General features: G+C 49.7%; 2 protein-coding genes across 3 annotated transcripts; one reads left to right on the forward strand and one right to left on the reverse strand.

Annotated features, from left to right (window-relative positions):
• Positions 1 to 4585: 4585 nt before the first annotated feature.
• On the forward strand, positions 4586 to 6830 carry LOC108070435 (pyruvate kinase). The gene is made up of 2 exons (XM_017160904.3): positions 4586 to 5153; positions 5251 to 6830. Exons 1-2 carry the CDS (start codon positions 4700 to 4702, stop codon positions 6705 to 6707), a joined length of 1911 nt encoding a protein of 636 aa, XP_017016393.1. The 5' UTR covers positions 4586 to 4699; the 3' UTR covers positions 6708 to 6830.
• Positions 6721 to 12131, reverse strand: Als2 (Amyotrophic lateral sclerosis 2). Of its 2 annotated transcripts, XM_017160903.3 has the most exons (6): positions 9520 to 12131; positions 8860 to 9463; positions 7660 to 8796; positions 7451 to 7602; positions 7159 to 7393; positions 6721 to 7047 (listed from the first exon to the last, which is right to left on the reverse strand). In XM_017160903.3, exons 1-5 carry the CDS (start codon positions 11858 to 11860, stop codon positions 7173 to 7175), a joined length of 4455 nt encoding a protein of 1484 aa, XP_017016392.1. In that variant the 5' UTR covers positions 11861 to 12131; the 3' UTR covers positions 6721 to 7047; positions 7159 to 7172. The 2 variants fall into 2 exon arrangements, with proteins under 2 accessions (XP_017016392.1, XP_017016391.1); XM_017160902.3 differs by having other exon boundaries at positions 6721 to 7393.
• Between the last annotated feature and the right edge of the window lie 256 nt (positions 12132 to 12387).

Here is a 12387-nt window from a genome sequence, read left to right on the forward strand (position 1 = left end):
CAATTCGATGTTCATAATTTATGTTCCATCTTGAAACAGGGTCTGAATGTATCAGAGCTGACCTTAATTTGTTAAAAATTAGGGAACACAATCTAAGGCAAGAGTGTAATTATTTTAATAAATTTATGTTTACTTTAAAGATCTTATTAATTTGCAACATAAAGAAGAATCAGGTTTGGATGAAGGATTACAAAATGAGTCTGGAGCTCTTATATATATACCTATCTGACTTTGAAAAAGTAAATCTGTTTAAATTTAAGGGCAAAACTTAAATTTTAGTTTTAAAATTCTTTTTTTTTCGTATTTTTATTCAGAAATTCATGATTATAGCTGTAAAAAGCCCCTCATTGCACCCTGCTCTTTCAGTTCGATTTCAGCTTCAATAGCTTTGGTTTTTCTATTTTTTTTTGGGCATTTTCCAGATTTGATTTTTCTCGAACATGAACACGCCGGGAATTCGGTTTTTCCGTTCGCAATTGTTTACACGAAAACTATAAACAAAGCAAACACACGGCGTCCGTCTCCGCGCCTTGCCCTCATTGATGTTATTTTTGGCCACTGGGCATGAGGCAGCACTAAGTTCTCCGCCTCCACCTCCATCCCCATTCTCTCCAGCAGTCCATACTATATGCGTTCCACATATGTTAGCAGCAGCCGCCGGGTCGGTCAGGAGAAGATGAAGATGTTGGGGGCATATGGACAAGGAGATGGGGCTGCTCGGATGGATGGTTGGACCGATCGAGGGCAGGGGCCGAGGAATACTTAAAGGTGCCACATACGCATCGTTCGATTTGGATGCGGTCGGTTTCTCGGCATTTTGTTTATGCAACAATAAATTTTACATTTAATTTTCGTTTCATTTGAAATGCTACAGAAATATGGAAGAATGCCCCCCGATTTGGATCTGAATTGGATCTGCTGCTCGGGATACCCAGAGCCAGGCAATTTGTTAAATTTCACCATTGCTGCGCCGGGGGAAATCTGGCAAGATTTGGTTCTTCATATTAATATTTCTTTGTTCGGACTGCCAAGTAATTCCATATTCCATATTAATCGGAATTGAAAGTCCAAAAACTCAGAGTATATTTAGAGCAATTGAAAGATTTAAATCGAAACCAAATAGCAAAAATCGAGGAATTCGATCTTGGCGATTGTAAATTCTTTTAAAATTTTCTTGTGAAACTAGAAGCTCCCAAAATTGTTCAGTTTTAATGGGAACAAACATACATATTTTCAGCTTTTTGTTATTTTAGGGAATTACTCATTGGGTGTTGGCCACTGTTTTGGTTTTTTTGTGATTTATAAAACCATGTCATTTTTACTACCTCATTTTTTTTCCCCTGCTCCTGTTCACATTCATCAAAAAATACTCAAAGAATCATTCAAGAATACATCTAAGATCTTAATTAGACTGCGGAAATATTTTTGAAGATAATGATGGCAAATGAGCCGCCAAATGAGTTGCCTGCATCGCTGAAGCCGTTGACTTTGATTAGCCAGATAAAAAATATATCCTACGCAGAGATGCAGCATCCCATAGCTGCGATATACTCACCTGTACATTCATATATCACAGAATACAGATAGCTTGATGGCCAAACTCATAGTAAATACGCCTTTTTCCCTTTCCTGTCGTTGCTCGAATAAAACGCCAGTAAGCGGAAAAAGACAAATCGACTAGAATTTATATAGACGTTACACTGTATATATACTATATACTCTATACCCGATGCGCGAGATATAGCCATCGGCACACATGGCACCGTGATGAGATGAGATTGCTTCTTGTGTTTTCGCTTGTTTAGATATTGAATTAATTTAATTTGGTTCGATTGATTTATGGACCGATCTGTGTGCTCTCTGGAAAACTGTGCCAAGAGGCTGCGCTGACTGGGGCCTCCGATCCCGATTCGAATGTCTAATGATCGAGCGTCTATATGCGCACGGGCCATACGAAAATAGTTTTATTTTTATAACTGTGTGCTGGTTTGGTTTCTTTTTTTATGGACTTCCCCCACATACGCAATGGACGATGATCATGATGATGCTGATGGCATCTGCCAATGCACACAGCTGTCTTCCGATGCCAACTACCATATATATATACCTGCATATATGTATTTATATATATTTCTATTCGGATATCTGGCCAAGGAAGTTGTAAACCACCGCCGGGATGGCGGCTGCCCATTAAGTTGTGATTTGTTTCACGGGGCTGGGGCAATTAGGAGCGGCATCATGGAGGCAAAAGCCGCGAAAAATCAGCGCCGAGTTGCGTCAGGAAAACTGCACGGCCAAGGGTGGAAAGCCGGACGGAACTGGGCAGTCTAGAGGGGGCGGCGTGAAATAAACAAAAACGACGACATGCCAAATGAAATGAGCAGCGCAGAAAGCGCAAAACTTTCGACAGTCACAAAGCAGCAACAAAAAAAGGCAATTGTGCGGACGTGCGAGTATGTATAGGATAAATAAATAAAACTCAACTGAAAATTATGAAAAACAGGCGGCCGGCCGTAGTAGGTTGAAGCGGCCAGCCGCCAGGCGACGCGAGTGGATTTTTGGATTTTTAAATATTTTTAGCCAAAAGGCAGAAGCGAATATTTTGCCAGTCGAGTGGGATATTGGAAAGATGAAAAATTATCGCCACTGTGTGTGGTGTGCCGCCAGTGTGTGGGTGTGGTGCTGGTGTATATGGGGACTTGGCAACAGTAGCGGAAAACCGCCCACTTCCGCAGGAAGTCTCTTGTACAGGACGCTCTTCCTGTTGTCAGAACTCCTCTCACAGTGGCACAAATGTTGGAACATTTTTTAAAATTATGTTTTCGATTTTTTTCAAGATCCTTGTGTTTGTTCAGGTGTATTCTCCTTTTATTTTCTTCTTAATTAACCGAACGATTTTTTAGATTTTCCTTAAAAGCGAACCGTACACGCTGACGCCTCGCGACGCACTGCACCTACGCTCCAAAATTTTGAAAACTCAAAGACATTTAGAAAATTCTATTCACGAAATGAAAATGGGTGAGTAAGCGGGATGGCAGCAGGGCGAAGGAAAGAGACGGCTGGCAGGAAAGTGGAAAGAGAGGGCGCGAGAGATCGCTGCTGCTGTTGGGGCTGCTCTCAAGTGCAGAGGAACAACGATCGGAGCGATCCGACGAACCGAACCGAGCCGAGCAGAGCGGAGCAGAGCCAAGGAGCCGGCCAATTTATGTTGCTCAATGGCAGCAGATGGGCAGCCCCGCAGTCCGCCGCCCACTCCAGCCCCACACCCACCACCCACACCCCCAGCTAGAGGCACATCCACCCACTCCGCCTGGCATAGAAAAATCCGTGTCTAAAAACGGAAAAAAAGGGGGAAAAGCGAACAAACGAATCGATGAGTGCAGTTCTGCGTCAAAGTTCAAGCGATTTTCGCAGTCGAGCGAGGAGAATTCTACACTTTCCGCAGTCCGATGATGATCGGCTGCTTAGTCTAAACATGGCCGCGGCCACACCCAGTCCTCCAGCCAGAGCAGACCCGGGCCTCAGGTTCGGGCCTCAGCCTCAGTCAGCCGGTGTATCTGTCAGTTGGCGGCGGGGCGAAAAATAAACAACAAAGGGGGGAAATACACAAGGAGAGCTACATTTTTATTCTCTAAACATTCCTGGATGTTTATGTTTTCCCTTTTTTCCTCGGGGCCTCAAGTGGGAACAAGAATCCGAAAAGATTCTAAAACGCTTAGTTTGGGACCATGGCTCCCTACTTTCCGGCCCCACCCACTCTTCCATTTAACTTTCTCTCACATTGTAAACATTTCACTTGACGCTCGATGCTAAATTTAACATTTTCGCCTTCAGGCAAGACGGGCAAATAAATTACGGAAATAAACAAAAATGGGAAACAGCAGCAGGAGCAGCAGCAGCAGCAGTGACTAAAGCCCAAACTTACCTGCGCCTCCAATTGCGGTTTCTTTTTATCACTGGAGAATTCAAAGGGGAGTGTGCTGAGAAGAAAAGGGAAATGCATGGGTGGCAAAAGGGCAGGAAAAACTATAAACAAAATGCCCGGCTTCGGAAGGGGTCGAATCCGATTCGGATTGGGGTTCGAATTCCGATTTGGTTGGGACTTTAATGCGGATAACTAGCTGCAGGCTGCAGCTGAGGAGCATTATGTAATTTTATAGCTGCACGTACGCGTGGCTAATGGCACAGAAATAATTGTTCAATTACCGCTGGGCTTGAAAACTTCCGCTTAAGTTTCATGTGTTTACTTTTCTCTGAGGGATTACAGCGCAGAATTCTCTCAAAATGTAATAAGTCTTCTTGTCATTGTTTTGATTATTTTAAATTTTATGATAAAAAACAGAAACCATGACTAATATATAGATAGATCTATCTTGGGGGGATATTTAAAGAAATTTACTTAATGGGGTAATTACAATTATATTAGTGATCTCCTAGATATTAAATATGTAATTCTCTCCTTTTAAATCTCGGGTCGTAGACCTTAGTAGGTAGTACTTATTAGGTTTAGTATCGTATAATAGATTTAATGTTGTTAAAATAAAATAAAATTAATATTAGTGATATGTTAGGATAGGATAGGATAGAGTTCATCAAATTATCATTTCAAAATCTGTAAGACTTCTTAAAATACAAACTCAAAGAACCTTATACTGAAAAATTAAACATTTTGTTTGTAAATTCACAAAATTTTGCCACAATGACTGAGCACGAAAATAGTGAGGACGAGAATGTACCGCCTCTAATGTCCATCATAGACGACCTGTTTTGTCGATTTCGGATCATCTCCGTGGACGTGGAGAAGCTGCAGCGGGCCAAGTCTCAATTGGAGAGTATCCAGCGACGTCACACTTTCTACAACATGTTTGGCTTCGACGAGGAGGGCAGCTTGTGTGTCAACGAGACTGACCTAAAGATCATGCGCTCCAAGTTAGTTGTACAGTCCAGTGGAGAAGATGAAGAAGAGGGCATGGGCATGGAGGAGATGAGTGAGGACCTGTGTATGGTGCCCTTCGAGGAGGATCGTTGGCAAAACTACTTTAATGGCTTTGAGATCCTGACCACTCCGCTGGCCACAGATCCCAACGAGAACCGCAAATGCATTGAGCTGACTGAAAATATAGCCTGCGGCCAGGGGCTACAAAATTATTTGCGTGAGTAAGAAATGCTGGATCGCGGGCTAGTTATTCTATGGACTTTTTATTATATTTTCCCCTGTAATTAAATTGGGTTTTTTCTCAATCATTTTAGTCAACGGTGTCCGCTGTTTCCTAATTAATCTCGCCAAGGGCACCCAGCAGGGCAACCAGAGCCTGATCGTGAAGTTGCGTGAGGCGGAGATCAATGTGTCAAGGGAGTTCGGCTTCCCTGTGGTCTCCTCCGTCATGGCGATGCTCTCGCCGCGCCACCAATACACCGGAAGCTTGAGTCCCTTGATTCTCGCTGACGACCAGAGGTCCGTGGACCTAGTTAAGGGTAACGAGGTCATCCTGACGGTGGAGCGTGACTTCTCGGACCGGTGCACTGCGCATATTATTTACGTGAACGCTCGCTTCCTGCTCGTCGATGTGCGGCCCTATGACTTCATCCTGATCGGCGAAGAAATCCAGCTAATGGTACGCAGTGCCCATATGGATCATCTGAAGTGTTGTGTGGCCAAGGCCGGGGCGCTCTACGATCATATGCCTCTCCTGTTTCCGGCCAGGTGCAATCGGTTCCAGATGTCGTACGAGGAGCTCGAGGATTTGACCTTTGCCCGAGAGGTGGGCCTGAACGTGGTCATCTCGCACATTGCGGGCACTCCCAAGTACCTGGACGATCTAGAGCAATCGATGGCGTCCATGCACTGCGACGGCATGCGGCTGTATGCCCGAGTGCTCCTCAACGAGGTTAATGGCTGCGACGGCGAGCTCAACTGGGCCGCCAAGCGGTACGATGGCTTCCTGGTGGACCTGGCCCCACCGGCGATCGTCCCGGACATTATGCACCTGTGTCCCGACGCCGAGTGCTTCATGCAGCTGGCTTACGCTTCGCAAAAGCCGATCATCTTCGATCCGCGGCTCTTGGACGAGCAAAAGCTGCGCGTAGATCCGGCGCACTATTACTACACATTTTACTATCCAGACAAATACGTGGCATCCTGCCCCCCACCGAAGCACTCCCATTACTTCCGCTTCCTGCAAAACGCCATTTTTCAGCAGATCGGCCCCACGGCTGTGGCCAAGGCTCCCTACTGTGATCGCTCCCACACGGGAGCGGATAGCCTGGCGCGGTCCATTGTCTTTGCCTCCATGGAGGTTCATGCGGTGGCCATTGTGGTGATTGGTGTGACCACCAGGATGGTGCAGAAGATCGCCCACTTCCGGCCCCAGGCACCGATCCTCTTCGTCAGCCACATGCGCTCCGCCGAGGACTATGTGACCATCTACCACAACGTCAACATGCTGCCCTTCTACACCAAGCAAGTCCTCGAGCACAAAAGGAACATATTGCTGCGGGCCATGTACGCTCTGGCCTTCTTGTCCAAGCGGAAGATCGCCAAGCAGAACGATCCCATTGTCCTGGTGTATAACTACGAGGAGGGAACGACCTTCCCCGAAAGGTACATCATCTACAAGATGGACCGACAAAACTTTGCCGCGCACTTGCGAAAAACTCTTTTCCCAGCGGACGAAGGCATTAAGGGTTTCTCCGAGGCCTCGAAATAATTGAAAGTTTCAGTTTATGCAGAAGATAATTTATTTGGTTTGGTGAATAATCGGAATGTTATGTGTTGTTGCCTTAGAATATAAAAAAACAGATACATTCAAATACATATAGATACACATTCACTATTGGCCTCTGTACATAATCGCAGCCCGCTAGCCTATGAGGGAGTTTCGTCGCTGAAGTATATACAGATTTATATACGATCTCACAGTTCACTTATCTTAGCTCTCTCTCTTCTCTAAACTATTCCTACGATTGTGGTTCCATTCAAGCCCAACTAGAAACCTTTTTCAGCGGTGTTCTTGTGGATTTCATAACGTTAGCCAAACCTTGAGCAACCTAGTCAATCACTCCTTTTAACAAGTAAACAAAAAACAGGGGGGAAATAGGCATAGCGACATGTCGCGCGGACTTATGTCGCTACCCCAAAAACAAGGGGGAAATACATACTACAGCAGGCTGCTTCAGGGATTCTTTTGAAGGGCTCGCAAGGTAACAAACTCGTAGGCCGCCTTTAAGGTGGTGTAGCAATAGCCCGCCATACCATTCATCTCGGCCTGGAAATTGGGGCCCGTCAGATCGTCCAGCAGGGCCAATTCCGCCCCCAAGTGGGGAACCGCAGCGCGCAGCATGGTGAGCATGGTGAGCGGAATCATGTTGTCCGCATTCAACTGGGCGGCATTGGCTGTTGGGTTGGGTATAAAGAAGAGCAAACTCTTTGATTTCTTGAATGAAAACTCACCCGACATGGCGTGCTCGTAGGCCTCGGTCAGCAACTGCGTGCTGCGCTGTATCACAGTCAACATGTCCTGGGGACTAAACTTCTCTTGCAGTTGCTTCAACGTCTGCACAGACTCCTCGAACTTGGGATCCAGCATCACCGTCTGGAGAAAGCTGTAAAAACATGTTTTATGTTTTATTTTTTACCTTATTTAGTTTTTCAGTTAATACCTCTCATGGCCCATTAGTTCCACGAGTTCCTGGTCCTTCAGCTTCTCGGCATGGTTCAGATTCTGCCTATACATCTCGTCCTTGCGACTATACTTGTTCGCATACAGAACAAAGAGGGTGGAGTATATGCCCTCCGAGAGCACCAGCGGATAGAGCAGCGTGATGTGCGATATCACCTCCCTGCTGCCCTCCATGTGACAGTAGTCCTCCGGCAAAGCGGGGAACATCTTGCGCACAAATCGGTAAATGCGTCTTGATATGGACTCCCACTCTCGCATCGCCTGCTTGGCCAGGATCGGGGTGGGCTTGACCTTCCAATAGCCATAGGAGTAGTGGAAACAGTTGGCAATGCGCTCGTTCAGCGCGTAAAGCGGATGATGTCGATCCTTAAAGGCCTGCTCCAGGTACAGTCGTATGGAGGCCAAGTCCTGCTCCGTCAGCGTGCTGGCCATGCCAAAGCTGGGCACTTGATCCAGCATGGCACTCGTCGTCGAAGCAGTCGAGGTGATGGAGCAATCGCTGCTGTTCTTCTGCTTGGATATCCCATTGTTGTTGTTGTTGTTGTGGCCCAGGCTAGCGAAGCTCTCGTTCAGAGTAGTTGACTCCTCGCTATTGAAGGTACTGTTGAGCAGGCTCTGGTCAAGCTGGAAGCTGGCCAGGCTACTCGTGTCCAAGTCCCGCGTTGAGTTGTGTCCCATCGAGAGCAGGCTATCGGCCCTCTGGAGTCCTCCTGGCTTAGAGATGAGCGTTTCCTGGGAGTGAATGCGACGCGGTGGAAACCCCAGAAAGTCCAGAGCCGAAGCCGCCTCCGTTTGCAGCTTGCTTAAAGCGTTCGTTGTGGTCCGTGCCTTGGCCAAGGGCGAGGAGGTTTTTTGCGGCAGCGGCAGACTAAGCAGGATGTTGTTGAAGTAGTTTCCCGGCTTGGCGCCTTCCCTAGCCCTCTGTTTGCTCATGTACACGGCAATGCAGTTCCAGAGTTGCGCCGTGCTGAGCGTGGGTTTCGAGGACTTTCTAAGAGTGCCTCCAGGAGCAGAGGAGGGATGGCTGCTGGCCGTGCAGTTGGCCAGGTCCGTTTCGAAGTTGTTGAACAGCGAGCGCCACTTGCGATTGTGATCCACCACCTGTCGGCCCAGGGAGCTGAAATAAGGAAAGAGCCTTGAATCCAGCTGCTTTCTCTAGCCGTGGAAGCCATCGCCTTACCTTGGGTACTTGGGAAACCTCCGATTCAGGACCAGCTCCCCGGCCTGTATGCGCACGGTCTCCCAGCTGCCGCTGAGCTGACCAAACATCTTGTTTCCTATCAGCTCGCAGGTGTCGTCTGACTCCCCACTAACATTTCCCGCTTCTCCGCAGGGCATATAGTACTCTCCGCGCCCACTTGGACCCTGCAGGGTGAGCTCTCCCTCATAGTAGTAGTCGTTCTCGAAGACAGCCACTCCGTTGCCCAGCAAATCGTCGGCGGCAAAGTTGCCCTCGAAGTAGTCCCCGCGATTGGTTATGCAGCTGCCGATGCCCGCTCGTTTGTTGTCCGCAAACATGCCCATGTACTTGTCGCCGCTCACCAGATCCTCCAGCACACCGTAGCCGCAGCGGGCATTGGCTTGGTACTCGCCTACGTAGATGTATCGATTGTTTCGCATCATTCCATGTCCATGGAACAGACCCTCACAGAAGTTGCCCTCGTATATCTCGCTCTCCGGAGCATCCTTGCAGTGCATCTCGTAGACGCCATGGCCGTGAAAGCGGCCTCCCTTGAAGTGGCCTACGTACAGGCCCGTTGAGGGAATCACCATCTTGCCATAGCCTGGAGATTGGAAGGATTATCAGGGAGTTATATAGCAAAGGGTATGGTAAGCCCACCTTCAATGACCCCGTGGTTCAGCTCTCCGCAGTAGACACTCCCATCGGGATACTCCAGGTAGCAGTTCCCGTGCATTACGCCCTTCCTCCAGGTGCCACACGCCTTTACCCGCGAGTATTTCGCATGCTCCCGGCTGAATTCATAGCCTGTGGAGCGGGCACTGGGAACCGGACTCCCCAGTGGCCTGCCCAGCGACGCCACAATGCTGGACTGCAGCTGGTCTAACCACACCTTGCGCATCTCCTGGGTGCGAGTGGCCACCAGAAAGCTTTTCTCGGGCGTGGTCAGCCTCAGGCACAGCTCGCCCTCCGTCCACACCCACAAGGTGGTCAAGGGGTACGAGTACAGTGAGTTGCCTCCCACTTGGCACAGAAAATCCGAGAATAAAATGAAGCTATTGCTGGACATGCTGATGCCGGTGGTGACCAGCTTAAGGGGCACCAGTGCCGACGTTAAGATCACCCTTCGCTGGCGCCGGCGGAACTGAACGATTCGGGGATTGCGGTCATTGCTGCTCCAGAAATCCCTCGTATTTACGGCCAGCTCCTGGCTGATGCAGCTGTGCCGCGCAAACTCAGTCCAGGCCACCCGATGCTCTCCGTACTCCGGCTGCGTCCTCACTAGCAGCTCCATGAACTGGACAAACAGCTGGTAGACACTGAATGGCTGCTGGAAGAGCCGCGTCACATAGCTTTCCTCGTTGAGCTCGGCCAGCGGGCTATTGAGTCCAGCGATGGCGGCCACCGCCTCGCCAAAACCATTCACCGAGAAAACATCGCAATAGGCCTTGGTGTAGCCATCAAAGAGGTCTATGTACTCCTTGTGGTGACATATGAAGAGCAGATCCGCCGGCTGCACAAAGTCCGCTCGGTAGAATCCCTCCAGGGAGTGCAGGGTGGCCACCAGCAGGCAAAGCATCCGCTCCCAGCTGACCAGCAGCGGACCGAGGGCACTGAGTGTCTCCAGCGCCGACTGCCGCTGCCAGATCTCCAGGGTCTGAACCGCCTGGCGGTGCTTGAGCAGCAGCTGCAGCTGTGACTGCAGGTGGCTCAGGTAGTAGTGGTACTGTCGCTGGAACTGGCGTTGATTCTGCAGCGTGAATCCACCGGAGCACATGAGTAGTCGCAGCTGTCGCGGCCAGGCCGCTCCCAACTGCAGCTGGAGCAGCGTCTGGGCATATGTGCTGGACTGCTGCAGGTGTCGCATGGGCGGCGGCGGTTGGAGCGACTGTATCTGGCCGGAGGCATTCAGCAGCAGCGTGTGGTAGTCCCCGCAGGTAGCCTCTAGCGCTGACTTCTGCTCCATGGGCAGGCAGGTGGCGTTGTCCGCAATGGTGATCTCCATGGGCGAGCTCAGGTCTTCGCCCAGCTGGGCGTGACTGTTCAGACCCCAGTGGTAGAGCCTTCCGTCCAGAGTGCGACTAACCGTGTGCTCGAGCCCAGCCGCAATGCTGCACACGCCCATGCTGTCCAGCTTCTGGACGCGCATCACATTCGCTCGGCGGATGTGGTCTCCGGTTCCCAACAGGCCGTTGTTTGAAGCGCCGAACGTGAAGAGTTGGGTGTGCAGCAGGGCGTATCCCTGGTGCAGAAGATGCCGCGTGTTCGCCGCAAAGCTACGCTCCGAGTTTCCGCTGCTCAGCGACTTCACAGAGGCCCGATCGTCCTCGGGCTCGTCTCGAGGATTGGCCACCTGCAGCTGGAGCACATCGTCGGCCAGGTTGTAGGGCGCCACCAGCATCACAAAGTGTTCGTTGCCGGCGGCCAGATCGAGCAGCTCCTTGCCCTCTTCGTAGAGACGCATGTGGCGCGGCTGCTGCTCCGCCTTGAACACCTCGCCGCAGGTCCCCATTACGTAGGTTTCGCCACCGGCGCCAACAAAGACCACGCCCTGGGCGGAGCAGCAAACGCGCTGGATGCGAACGCCCTCAGCCAGCAGCTCCAGGGGGTCGAAGCTGAGCGTTTGCCAGGCATGCGGGTGATGGATATCCCGGCCCGATGCTGTGATAAGCTGGCGCTGCACAGATCCGTTGCTGAGCACCACGAACAGCTCCTGGCTGCCGGAGCAAAAGTCCATGTCCACCACGTCCGTGCGCAGCAGCTGCAGGTCGAGGGAGCTGCGGTTCGTCTGCAGCTGGGCGGAGTACAGGGCGTGGTCGGTGGTCAGCAGGAGCAGCACATCGCCAATGCTGCAGATACGAGATGCGGGCGTTCGCGTCAGAGGAGGCACACCGCGCCAGTGGAGCTGCAGGGCCCGGCCATCGTGGTAGATGACAAAGGACTCCCGCTCCTCCTCCTCCTGACTCACGCCTGCCGAGTCAGCCGCTGCACTAGCCATCATGCCCGAGTTGTTGTTGGCAATTTGGCCAGGGCCAAAGTTTTGTAACACGACGCAATTTGACGAATCGCCCAGCGGGCCGATCTCACATGTTGCACGCGCTCCGGTCCTCGCTAGGCGGCGCACTCCTTGTGGAGCATCTTACGTTGCGAGTACGAACGCGATTTGGGGTTGACAAGGTGTAGAAAAGTCGGTTTTTGTTCGCTTTCGAATGGCTAAGTTTTCATGTTTTTGTGATGGTTTTTCGAGCCTAGTGTGGCCAGCGCTAAAAAAGCTAATCGGACTTTAAATACTGAACGGAATTTTGTTGGTATTTTTTATTACTTATGGTCTTATGATACTCACTCACAAATGTATGCGAAAGCCATTATATTTATGTTTTTGACGTATAATGCCTACAAATGTTTTAATTATTTCCAATAAATAATAAAACAATAAAATTCTCATTACCTCTAATAAACGGTCTAAAAGACTTTTCAATTATAATTTTCTTCAGTAATACATTATTTATTTATTATTATTTAATTATT

Source organism: Drosophila kikkawai, chromosome 3L, assembly GCF_030179895.1.
Source record: "Drosophila kikkawai strain 14028-0561.14 chromosome 3L, DkikHiC1v2, whole genome shotgun sequence".
Classification (NCBI taxonomy): Eukaryota; Metazoa; Arthropoda; class Insecta; order Diptera; family Drosophilidae; genus Drosophila; species Drosophila kikkawai.

Coding starts and splice junctions, on each gene's coding strand:
- Als2 (XM_017160903.3), bottom strand. CDS start 11,860: ATGATGGCTAGTGCAGCGGCTGACTCGGCAGGCGTGAGTCAGGAGGAG. Junction 8,797..8,859: donor AGGTTTCCCAAGTACCCAAG/GTAAGGCGATGG, acceptor TCCTTATTTCAG/CTCCCTGGGCCGACAGGTGG. Junction 7,394..7,450: donor CTACGAGCACGCCATGTCGG/GTGAGTTTTCAT, acceptor CCAACCCAACAG/CCAATGCCGCCCAGTTGAAT.
- LOC108070435 (XM_017160904.3), top strand. CDS start 4,700: ATGACTGAGCACGAAAATAGTGAGGACGAGAATGTACCGCCTCTAATG. Junction 5,154..5,250: donor GGGGCTACAAAATTATTTGC/GTGAGTAAGAAA, acceptor CAATCATTTTAG/TCAACGGTGTCCGCTGTTTC.